The sequence below is a fragment of the Lagopus muta genome, chromosome 7 (assembly GCF_023343835.1).
Source record: "Lagopus muta isolate bLagMut1 chromosome 7, bLagMut1 primary, whole genome shotgun sequence".
Lineage (NCBI taxonomy): Eukaryota > Metazoa > Chordata > Aves > Galliformes > Phasianidae > Lagopus > Lagopus muta.
Genome location: NC_064439.1, coordinates 10,443,882 through 10,456,897, shown reverse-complemented (window position 1 = coordinate 10,456,897; position 13,016 = coordinate 10,443,882). Strand labels below are relative to the sequence as shown.

Below are 13,016 nucleotides of genomic sequence, written 5' to 3'. Positions count from 1 at the left end.
TTTGGCTGAATCACTGTGGTGCATTGGGTATGGCTGTGAATTCTCGGAAATGTCAACTGTCACTTATAGGATCTTTTTGTATTTCCACAGCTTACAAAAGTGACCAGTAAAGTTCTCTCTGAGCAGCCAAAAAGCAGACAGCTCATGACTTCTGATCAGGACACTAAAGTTGTGGCTGAACCGCAGGTGCAGCAAGTACAAGAAGTTAAAGACGGTTCTCATCTGGTAAGTATTCTAACTAATTCCCATCATATAAGTTTTGCATGAATGAGCTTTTTTAGTATGTCTTAATCAGAATTGTATCTCAGTGTTTTGTAAGTCGTTTGGCAACATAAATTATTAGAGCAGAGCTATTGAAGGCGGCTACATCTCCATACCTGGTAGCAGCACTAACATTTTTTCAGCACCGTGGATGAGATAAACTACGTATTACAGCAGTTTGCCACTTGTTAAAGTACAGGTCTTTTTAGTTTACACAGGAATTGTATTGCCAGTCTGAGTTTCTGGCTCACAGATAAAGATGTGAGTAAAATGTAGGAAATCCATTCATCATAACTAAGAGTAGTGGTTACCCTTACGAATAGGAAAATGCCTTCTGTAACAGGAATTTTGCTCTGTCTGTTCTGCCAAATGGCATTTGTTGCTGTTTCAGTGCTGCTGTGCAGGATCCAGTAAGCTGTGTTTTGGGATGCTTTTGGCAGATCACACAGCAGATAGTACTGTATTTATAAGTTGAAGTAGATGTTTTTAAGAAGATTAAATACTTGATTTGTGTAAGCTTTACTCAGAAAATTGTTTTTTCAACTTTTTCGAAGTTGTGTATTGAGAGGAATGTTCCCAATTGAGACACCTTTAAGAGTCTGGCTTCAGTGTATGTTGTGCAAATGCTTAGTCTGTGCTATGCATTAGAGAATGCTTGCTGCTTAATCTTACTTTGCAGCAAACACTAAGGAACTTCTGGTGTTTTGGTATCTCTTCTGCTCTATTTTACTTTTCTCAGGTGTGCATTTCCTCTCTCCTACTGCACAGCAATTAGTTGAGCCTACTGTTGTGCTATAAAAGTTGATTTTTAGTTTTTTTTATTATTATTTCTTGGAATTAACATTCTGAGCAGCACTTTGAAGTTCTGAAGCAGTAGTTTTGCCACATGCTTCAGTTAGCTTATAAGCCTGAGTAAGAGGCTGCTGCAGATTTGCTTCAAAAGCTTGCAACAACTTTGTGCACTTTTAATGGGTGCATTAATATCAAAGATGGTTTAATCTTCACCTGACGCTAACTCTTTTAATTTGGAGTACTAAATTATTTATAAAGCTACATGTGAACTTAGATCTAAATCTCAATTTCAGTTATTTGTTATTTACTTGGAGAAAGAGGAGAAAAAAACCAAAGCATTGGAAAGTGTATTTTGCCAGTGCTTCAGAATTTCATTTGCAAGTTTCTGGGTGCATTGTTATATTTTGAGTAAAACTTCATGGTGTACAGGAAGTCAGCAAACTAAAATCCTAAAGACATTCATTTTTCTCTGTCCAAGAAAGTCAGAAGTAGGAAGGAGAAAAGCTTCTGAAATAAATTCAATTACATTTAGCAAGTGCGTGCTTCAAGTGAACTGCTCTTTCTTGTTTATACTTTGAGATCAGAGTGCTAGGTATTTCTATAAAGGAATAGATTTATCATAGAATGTCTGTGTTTGAAGGGACACGTGTGGATCATTGAGAGAAACTCTTGGCTCCGCCCAGGACTGCCCGGAATTCAAACCATATACCTGAGGGTGATGTCCAGACACTTGAACTCTGGCAGCATGGGGCCATGACCACTTTCCTAACCCCCAGCTGCCCCTCCCCTCATTTCCTCAGGCCCTGTTGCTATCCCATAGAGCACATCTCACTGCTGTCCTCTGAGGAGCTACAGCCGCCATTATGCCGCTCCTCAGCCTGCTCTGCTCTGCTCCCAACCAAACCCAGGTGCTTTTGCTTCTCCTTATACTTCTTGTCCTCCAGACCCTTCCCCATCTTCACAGTCCTTCTGTGGATGTGCTCTAGTACTTTCATGTTCTTGCATTGTGCCCAACCTTGCACACAGTGGTCTAGGTGAGGTCCGAGGGAGCAATCCCTCTCCTCACCCAGCTGGCAGTGCTGGGGCTGCTGCACCCTGGGATACAGTTGGCTTTCATGGCTGCCAGGTCACAGTGATGACTTGGGTTTAACTTGCTGCTAGCCATAACCCCCAGATCCTTTTGTGCAGGGTGGATTTATGTCTTCAGTGATCACTGCTCCAGCATGTGTTTGGTGTCAAGTCATACTGCCATGGAATCTGGTGGTATCTTCAGGAGTCTTTTTAAATATACTTAAATTTGCTGAATTACTTTCCCTAGCCATTTTGGCTATGCTGTTCTACTAGGATTGCATTATGCTTGGTCCAGGTGGTTTTTCTGGCATTTCGAGAGGTAAGCTGCAGAATTTATACTGAGAATTTTCAGGCACTTGGTCTATTTTCTTTGGCAGGATCAAAACTTAATGTTTTTTACTGTTAGTAATGCTGAATTTATAGTGAGTAATAATGATTTCAAGCTAAAGTTTTGTTAATGTTATGACAAAGGATGTAACTCTTCAGAAATAACTTTCCAAGGTTGATTAGGTTAGTGATGGAGAGGTTATTTGTTTACTAGCAGATTTCAAAGACTTTCAGATGTAGTCTTCTGTCTTAAAATGACTGGAGAGCAGTGTATGCTGCTGTTTAGTGCCTAATGTGGTTTGATTCTAAACCTAATGTGGTTCATTCTAACTGAAGTCTTGTTTGATTTCAGTAGTATTCAAAAGCAGAATTTTGGTAGCTTTGTACGTAAGTTGACTGAAAGAAGTTGGCAACTTGAGAATCCTCCTATACTGCTTTTTAATAGTAGCTTACACTTACAAATGGAATATTGATGGCAGGGTTCAACTTCTGCTGTCTCTGATGTCATGGGCCAACATAATAAACATGGAGGCATTACTTTTGAAGCAATCCTTGTGCTTCCTACAGTGTTTATTTTGGAGTTCATATGAAAGGATATCTTAGATTTAAAAGCTTCTAGGATACAATCAAAAATATTCTGCAATCCAATCAAGAAAAAGCCTGATAGAATTGAAAGGAAACTGAGGAGATGTTATTCTGTAGCTTAATGTAGGGCCATGTGTAATAGCTGAGCAAAAATTCAGTATGGTGTGTAATTCTTAGGTCATTTAACAATACATAGTATTACAGTATATGCCAATGAAGTGTTAACTACTAACAGTTTGTATAACTTGTGGTGATATTTAGTAATTCAGGAGGTCACAATTTGCTTTAAACAAGAGTGGAGGATTGTCAACATCTCGAGCACTAACTGCCCAGTGTTAGGTTTTTCTGTCGTGTTGTTCATTTAGAAAATAAGTACTGAACAGCTCTGCACATTTAGGTGATTTCGAAGGTTGTTTTTAATTGTTTTAATATATAAAATGTGTATATTTAAACTCCTAACAGTCCTCTTAACCTTGATATCCTGAAAGGAAAGTTAAACATTCTGCTCAGCTGTTTTCCTGAAACCTGCAGCAGTGACATTGTGATGTCTGTTGCGATATTGCTCTGCTCTTTTTCTGTGACTGGTGGTAGGCAAGACATCAGGTAATTGCCTTGGAGAGCAGGGTAATCGTTGTTTAAGGGCTGATTGCAATTGCATGACTTGGTGTCATTTATCACTTTTTAGTAAAACATGAGAATGTTGTAATGGCTGTTTAAACCTGTGATATTATAACTTTGCAGTTAAACTGTATTTTAAAACTAAATTCTCTGAATCTGTGTGTATGGATTTAAACCCTTATTCCCTGACAAGGTTTGCAGAAATATGTAGACTGAAGATACACTACTGTTAACAAACACATTGACTTCTGGCTTTCTGCATAGGTGCATGTCAGATATAGGACTAAAAGTACAAATTGTTCAAGTTGTGGAAGTGCTGCTTCAGAGCAGTTCTGGTTCCACCTTCTTCCCAGCTGAATCTAACTCTGAAGTGGTAGAGCACCAATTCTTTTAGTTTCAGAAGTGCTTTTCAAGTCAGGTGGAGGTGTTTAGCCTAACCAGAAGGCTTTTAAGACTTACTGTGCCTTCCAAGTTGAGCAAACAGCCTCAGGTATTGTAGTGTAAGAGTAGTGTGGGCAAGTTCTGCTTAGATTTCTCATGGTTTGTTTTTTTTTTTAATGGTGATTCCACAATTAACATTATTGAGAAATGAGACTTGATGAATTTTGCACTGTAGGTGTTTAAAATCAGAAATAATCTCTAGAACTCTTAGATAAAACTGAAGGAACAAATACAGAACGTGCCTTTGCACATAAGGAGAAAAGTATGGGAAAAATAGAAGAACCCTCTTTTTGTATAAACTGCTGCTCTCATTTTCTTATCATTGGTTGATAGTAGAACTGCTTGCTAAGGCCCAAGGAAAGTGGCCTTTGCCCAGGACTTAGAGCTGAGTTTTTCTCCAAAAACTTTGTACTGTATCACAGAGGGGAATATTGTATTAATTCTTCACTTGACAAAGAGCTGTCTGAATAGTTATAGAATTTCCAAGTACTGATGTGACTTAATGCTGGCATTAAAAACAGTTCAATTGTTTGCTCGTGGCATTTCTTCAAAAAAAAAAAAAAAAAAAAAAACCCTCTTACAAACAATCCCTCCCCCTCTCCCTGTACTTTGTTCCAGGGAATGCTTAAGAGAGAAGTGGTTTGGCATAGCTGTGAGTCTGAGCCAGGCTGGATACAAGCATGTTGAATAACTTTGTCCCAGGGGAGAATTTAAAAAATGCAGCAGATGGCAGCAATGATGCATCAGACTTCCCATCCTTAAGAACAATCTATCTGTTGGCACTTCTGAGGCTTCACACATTAGATAACCTGGGGGCAGGGTAGTTCTCCTTTTTTGTTACTCTGCAGTTCCAAAACAAACTTGCTGAGGAGGGAATGCATTTATTTCCTAGCCAATTCCTTAATCTTTGTAATGGCCAAAGGATTAGTGGTGGTGAATAGTTCTTTCTTGAAAGGTAACCAGTATGGTTCTATGTATCAGTCTGCTGTATATAGCATTTAAATATACAGTAAGTGCTTTAAAGGCATCATTTTCTTTAATTCATTTGTTGTACAAGCAGATCCTCTGGAGAGAAAAGGATACGTGGGCAGCTGTATTGTAGCTTTACACGTTTTTTGTGTTAGCGTACAAGTTAGTTAAGAAGCTGGGAGGGCTGCTCTGAAAGTAATGCCGCCTGTTTTACAGTGTTGGCCCATGATGTCAAGAGGTGCATTTTGGTGCAGTGGCAGTAGAGGTTGAAGCTTCCCACCAATATCCCATTACATGTTGCTGCTGTGTGACAGATGGCAGCAGAGGGGCAGTCTGACAGAATGGCATCTGACATTCTGGAGCATAGGAAGTTCCGCACAAACATGCGCAAGAACTTCTTTACAGTGAGGTGACGGAGCACTGGAACAGGCTGCCCAGGGAGGTGGTGGAGTCTCCTTCTCTGGAGATGTTCAAGACCTGCCTGGATGCCGACCTGTGCGACCTGCTGTAGGGAACCTGCTTTGGCAGGGGGGTTGGACTCGATGATCTTTGGAGGTCCCTTCCAACCCCTACAATTCTGTGATTCTGTGACATGGAAGTGCTATGAAGCAAAGGTGGGGAATTGAATTCCTCCATGTGGAAAAAACTGTACCCGTTGACATGCACTGATGTTTGCTGGACACTTATGACGACCACAGAGTGGATGTGAGCTCAGTGAGGTGATGGGTTGTGTTTCAGCAGAGGGTCACCTCCACTGGTACAGGTTTTCATGAGTGTGGTATGCAGGCTCTTGTAGGTTGCTGGTGAAAATGCATAGCTAATAGTGGTGACTGGGTTGGAAAATAGGGCTTTGTAGCTGAGAGTTTGCTCTGTTAAACAGTGTTATTGTGCTCTCTGTGTTGCAGTTTCCATGGAAATAAATAGGATGCATTACTTTCAGAGCACTCTACATACTTGCAGTAATACTTGAATATTTTCTGAAAGGTTCAGAGAAGAGAACAGAATAGTTATGAATTCTTACCTCTCCGGGGAGGGCTTTGTGTTGAGTTACCTGCCAAGTTTATGGGATGACTGAGCTCAGGTTTAGTTTGATTCATGTTGCTAAACGTGTGAACTCTGCTGTTCTTGACTGCTGTTCTTACTGGTGTGTAGTGCAAACTGTATGAAGTGAAACATTTGAATTCCAAGAGTGTGCCCACACTTGCGCAGTGCTACCTGCAAGTTTTTAAGGTTGTGTGAACAATTTGAGACAGCAAGAGATTTTTCTTGCTTTCTGCCTAGCTTTTGTTTTGCTTACTGTGGTTCAGTGCAGGGTCACTCTTTTTTTTTTTTTTTTTTCCTCCCTCAATCTTCTATATGAAACTCTGTTTTGCTTCCTTTTGTGTTTCATTAAATGTGTGAACTTTGTTTTACCAACAAGACGTGAATGATGAAGGAAGAGCTGACGCTTAATTACCACTAAGCATCAACTACATTCACTACTGTGTTTCCAGTTGTTTTTTTCTACTGGAGTGAAGAAAGTGAAAGATTGTAGGGAAAATGTGACCATGGGCATCTCTGGTTTTAAAAAAATAAAATTCCTGGAATTTTTGAAAGAGAGCATACAATATGTCTGTCATAAGGATATGTTAGATAGGATCCTATGCTTCTCTTGCCATGAAAGCAACTCTGAAATAAGTTATAGCAAAAAAGGTAAAAGAAACAAGACGGTGGAAAATTAGAGCATGGATGTAGGTGTGTTAAGCAGCAATTATCCTGCAAGTGTAGTTTACAGTATAAATTAAAATAGATCTAGTTCCAGTTATCTGAAAGACAGCTGCATTAATTAGCATCGTACCCTTGTATACTGCTATGAATACAATGAAGAAAAGCTACCAGGCTATCTTACGCCTCTAATTCTAGTAGATCTTGATTAAGCTTGTTATAGGGTTGCAACCAGTTGGAAATTATCACTTGGTTGAGCGTACTGCTGAGGTAACATTTGAAATGGGGTACACCAAGGCCTGTCTTGTCCTGCTTTCAGCACATTTTGAACACTGGAACAGGATGTGCTGTGGTGGTAGTGCTGTGTCTTGCTGAAGGAGGGGATCCAGATGGGAGATATATATATATTTAATTTTTGAAGGGACTTAGAACAGTCCTCATACTTAAAAATCTATTAAGATGTTCTTTTGGCTTCTAGAAGGAACTCAGTTTGCATACAGAAAACAGTGTTTACACTGTTGACTGACTTCTGGCACTTATGATTTAGTCAAACTAGCTTTTAAATTCTTCGGAGCTTTTTTTAGGTTAAATAATACGCAATTTGGGGGACAAATTAAGTATAATTAATCCTGCCACAGTCTCACAAGACGTATAGGTGATTGTGAGGCCATTTCCATGGCTGTAATTCACAGACGATGCATTCTTCTCTTTTTCCATGCAGATAACAATTAAAAAAAAAAAGCCTTGGAACAAAATTAGATTCTGATAAGGTACAATGACTGTTCAATGGAATACATGAGGTCTTATCTATCTTTAGCCTGTTTTTCCTAAAGCAGTAATCTCAGTGTAGATTCAGCTGTAGAGAGGGAGAGAGAAGGAGGAAATGGTACAGAACTTCTTTGATGTAATTGCTTCTACTAGTTTAGCCTTTAAATTGGGTTTAAACAGGTGAAGGCAGAGTGCATTGTACATAAAGTGGGAGTCATGTTAAACTGAAAGGCAAGCAGATTTTTGGCACACAGACACTGTGGAAGATGCCATTTAAATATTTTAGAAATTTAGATGAAGGAAACTTCAGGAAATTAAACAATGGAAGTTCGTAAGACTTAGTAACACTTGTAAACAGACTGTAATCTCATTAGGAAAATTATTTGGCTTGAATGTTACAGTGCATATGATGAAATACGAAAACATTGCTCAGCAACTGGGATTTGGACTTTGAGTGGCACTGACATATGAACCCCTGCATGGTTTTCAAGTGTGCTATTTTTGGCAGCTGGGTGTTGGCTTGTCTCCTCAGTAGCAGTAGAAAGTTAACTTAGTGTATAGAGGAGGGTGATTCGCGATGAGAAGCTCCTTTGAAACTAATTAAACATGGGCTGCTGCTTCAGTAAGGAGTTGAGTAACAGCACGAATGAGGAGAAAACTGGCCTGTTAGAAAAACCTGTGGAAGAGGAAGCCCCAGACTCAAGGATAAGTAAAACTTTATCTTCAATTTTAGGAGCTGTAGAAAGGAAGAATCTGCGTACAGTGGGAAGGACAGTTAATGGGGAAGCTGCGGTAGCCGGCATTGAATGCATTCGTACCGATGATTGCGCAGTGTTGAATTCTGAATCCGGGCCCTGGGATAGAAAAGCAAAATATAAATCGTATGAAAGTATGGAGAATAGTTGCTGTGAGAGCTCTAGGAGAGCATATGACAGACCTTCTAGCTTTTTTAATTCCTTTAGTCACCTTCCGAAGGTCTCGGGTACAGGTGAAAACCTACAGAAAAGTGAGCAAAAGAAAAATGAGGTGATTAAAAAAGATGCGTCTGAAAAACCTAAGAGTAGTCAGCACATGAGCAATATAGAAAATAGCAGTAACAGTAATAATGAGAATGTAGACACAGAAGAGCATTGCTCATTTGGTCACATTTCTACTTCATATATACCAGCCATCATAGACAGAGGCTTACAGGATGAAATTTCCTTAAACAGAAATTTCCTTGATGATTATGCATGCAACCATTCAATACAGAACACAATGATAGTTAATGCTGAAGACAACGGGAGTGACAGCCTACAAAAAGCTTCAGGTTCACTTAGGCAGATGTCTCCAACCTTTTCTTACCTTGATGCAGACAACAAACGTACAAAAGAGAGGGAGTTCTACAGTATTTGTGTTGTAGATACTGAAGATCTTAGAGGTGATGAAGAGGGGCCAGCTACCATGCATGAAAAGATTGCAGCAGACGTAGATAACTCAGCTGTTACTGATGAAGGAATGCACAGCATGGCATGGCCTCTAGACAGGGAGAGGGAATTTCCAGTGCAGCAATCAGCACAAGTGGAAGCTAAGCTTAATTCACAGAAAGAGCCATCTGTGTGTAAAAGTGAGGATAGATCAGATGTGCAGAATAAGGAGACAGGGGAATATTGTAGCATGGTCGTCCAGTCTTCTTACAATAGCTCACTGACTGACAAATGTCAGATGCACAGATTAAACATGGACAGTGTAGTAACAAGTGGTTTAAGAGCAGAAGCGTGCAATGAAGTTATCCCTGAGGGTCAACAAGAGGAGAAATATAACACGTGTAATGGTGTCAGTTGGAATGAATCATTTTGTAGAACTTGTGATTCTGTAAAAACTGTGGATTCTGCTGCAGAGGACCAATACAGCCCTGATTCAGGAAACATGAAACGTGTTTGTGATTGTATTTCCAGTGTATCGTTAAAAACTGAAGCATGCAATTCAGGAAAAACTGAGGGAGATAATAATTCTGATTTTGTACTGAATGGTTTAAACTTGCACCCCTCAGGTGTTGTAAACAGTGAACAAGTGGTAGAGAATACAAGGGGTAACTTTAAATTATTAGAGTTGCATGAAACAAACAGTGATTCTTTTTTGACGAGTCAAAGTGCAGAAAAAAATGGTGAAGAATGCTTCATCCTAAAGCCAGGAAGTAAAGAAAAGCCATATGTGGAAAAGAGAACATTGCAAAGCATGTGTTATGATAGCCAAAATCTTGCACCTGGCTCTGGTGAACATCACAGTGTTTTGGAAGAGTTCTTGAGAGATAAAGAGAAATGCACAGGTACAGTTCTGCTTAACCTTGAAACTTTGAATATGACTGAAATGCATGAAAGCTTGGAAGAAAGTTCTGATTTTCAAACTCAAATTAAGGGTTGTACTGAAAGCAAGGTGCCAGCTGAAGTGGCGTCCTTACAGAGCATTGAGGAAGATGTCTGTATGAGAAGCACCAAGGTAAAAGACAACGTGCTTGAAGAAGCTGGTAGCTTCAGCAGAACTCAGTCGTGGGTAAGTGGTGGTACTTTGTCATCTCATGGGCTAGATAACGCAAGAACAGATGAAATAGTCCTACAGAAAAACAGCGTAGAGTTTCAGACTTCACAACAATTACCAGGGAATAAAGGTAAAGTATGCAGCTTTTCAGATTCAGATAAGGAAAGCAGTGTCTCTTCTGTGTCTGCGGAGCATGAGGATGTGAACAAAGTGGACTTGAACTGTGGACAAGATAAACAGCAGGATGTATGTTCCTTCTGTGCAATGGAAAATCAGTGGAATGCAGCGACTGATCTAGCCACAATAGCTGGGGATATAGAGTCTGTGAAACAGACAAATGTTCACCCAAACGAAACAATTAACGAGGCAGAAAATGCAAAACACAATTCTGATGCTAACATTGCTGATCATGACAGCAACAGCTCAAATTTCAGTAAAGACTTGACTCATGATAGAAGTACTTACTGTGAGTACACTCTACCTGTAGTATTGGACAACTGTGTGTGCGGGAGTGGGAAACTGATAAATGACTCTAAAACTCTTGAAGACACTAATAGTCTTTTCCATAATGACTGTAATTTTTTACCTTCATTGTGTCAAAATTCATGTTCTCATGCGCATGATAAACCAGTGGCAGAGGATGAGACATCTGACTGTGTCAGTCCAAAACCAGAATTTGGGAATAGTGAGGTTTCTTTTGGTCCATTTACTGAAATGCAACCGGAAACTCCTGAAAAAAGTGTATGTGGTGTACATGAATGTAATCTTCAGAATGAAGTAGAACATTGTGTCAGTATTGACTCCAGGGAGGAAAATCTCACCGTTTCTAGTTTGTCATCTGGTGCTGTAGGAGCTTATGCCACTGGGAATTTACAGCTAGAAGCTGAGACTGAACTAAAAGACACCAGTTACATATTAAACACTGCAGTGAAAGACTCGACCACACGTTGTGAACATGTGCAGTCAGATCACAAGGTTTTCTCAAACAAAGAACGTGAAGTTTTCGTTGACCCAGAGCAGGTAGACAAATATGCTGCTACTCCTTCGTATGAAATACACAATACTTGTGCTGTTGCCAAAGGATTTCAGGGAGTGAAAAGTGAGAAGTGTGGATTAGATCCAATGGAAGACGTATCAAGTAACCAAGAATATTCCTATAAACTGGACAGACAAAATCCCCAAGTTGAAATGTGGTCGCATTGTGCAAGTCTCCCGAGTGGCGGTGCTGATCTGACAAATCAGCTGTTTCCTGACACTGTCACTACTGGTAATGGTGAATACCTGATGGGCTTTTTATGGAATAATACAATTCTTAATGGAACTGTAAAGAGTGACAGACAATATATAGATGGTGAAAGCTTCCAGAACGAACCTGAGGATCTAACAGGTGCTTCATATGCAGTGGGAAGATACCCTTATCAGCTGCTAGCTCTAGAGAATGTTGGTATTTGGGACTGGCAAGATAAAGATGAATTTGTAAGTATTCTACACAAGTGATTTGGTGTTAAATCTTTAGGCTGGAGCTTAAATTGAAATAAACTAAGTCAAACTATGTTTTGAATAGTTAACTAGTTTCATATGTTTGTTTTTTTACCCTGAAGCTGACTACTCATTTCTTTCCTTTGCAAAGCTGAATGTTAAACAGAATGTAAGAGTCCAAAATGTTACCAAATATTGATGTTTTGTTTTCATTTTTGATTGCTTACCTTGTCTGAGAGCTTGAATGCCTTGGGTAAGGTATCTTGATTGCAGGTTCTCAATTCTAGATGAACTGGAGGTGAACACTTCAATGTGTGGAACACAGTTAATTGTGCTCTTTATCTTTGTATTGGAAAAAAATGTTTGTGGATTTCCTGAAGTCTTGAAGTTCTTGCTTGATAGCAGTTAGGAAACCTTTTGCTCACTTCTGGAGATCTTTTTCCAAAGTGCTGAAGAAACAAATGGCTACAGGAGAAGCATTGGGGATGAGCAAGACTGCACCTTGGCTACCTGGGTTAAGAAAGAAACAAACCTGACCTGTGGCAGCTGCTGCTCTTCACCCTCTGCCTTTGGGCAGAGAGCCACTGCTTAGTCTTGTTCTCTGCAGTGACCGTGTTACAGCAGCTGCTCTGACCTTGCCCAGCAATTGAAGTGCCAGGAGCAGATCTCACTACCACCTAAGTTCATCTTCCAGGGAAGCTTTTTGCATTTAATAAAATGGAAACTAGTAGCACTTGCTGCCATCTTTGAATCCTTACTATGAAAGTACCAGTGTCCAGCATGTTTTCCACATTTTACCAGCCCCTTTCTCTGTCACTCAGTACATGTGTTTGAGATCTCTCTCCTTGGATCTCTATTTTTTATTTTTTTTAAAAACCTTTTGGGTATGTTTTCCACTATAATAACTTACCTGGATGTGAATGTTTGGAATAATCAAAGCTTCATGTATGTACAAAATGCTCATCTTGAACTAGGTAACTTTTGAAGCATCCCTTAATTCACTAAATAAATGTAAGTATAAATGTGTCTGATTTCATGAGCAATGCTCTTTCTCAACACAGTAATCATATTAATGCATGCCAAAGACATGAACATGGAATAACTTCATGCATCTTGCTTCAGCAGTAGCAAAACAAGGCAAAACTGTCTTGTGCTATTGATGGGAGCCCTGTAGTTGCTGGCACTGCAGAGAGCAGTCTCTGAAGTGCAAATATAACCGTATATAATGATTATATATCAACATACGTTAGTTACCATTAAGTTTAACTATTTCTAGTCCAGGTCAAAAAAAAAAAGGTAGATCCAAACAATTTAACTGAAACTGTTAACTGATTCCTTTTGTCCTATCAGGGTAAAAAATTACTCTAATTTTTTGTTAACACTCTGCTTATTTCTGTAAATAACAATACTAGTCACGTATGTCTGATTGCACTCAATTTTACCTACTACTTCCTTAAAACTCTTGTAGATGACTAAGTCTAAAG

The 13,016-nt window shown here is 39.5% G+C and overlaps 1 protein-coding gene across 3 annotated transcripts in view; it reads left to right on the top strand.

The window, feature by feature from the left end:
• LARP4B (La ribonucleoprotein 4B) overlaps positions 1–13,016 on the top strand; it is a 41,066-nt gene that overhangs the window by 6,085 nt on the left and 21,965 nt on the right. For 2 of the 3 annotated variants that reach the window (XM_048950671.1, XM_048950669.1), the window contains one exon: positions 91–225. In XM_048950671.1, coding sequence (XP_048806628.1) covers positions 91–225 — 135 coding nt within the window. Of the gene's footprint in view, positions 1–90; positions 226–6,410; positions 11,530–13,016 lie in introns of those variants that run through there. The other variant, XM_048950668.1, reaches the window with a different exon arrangement.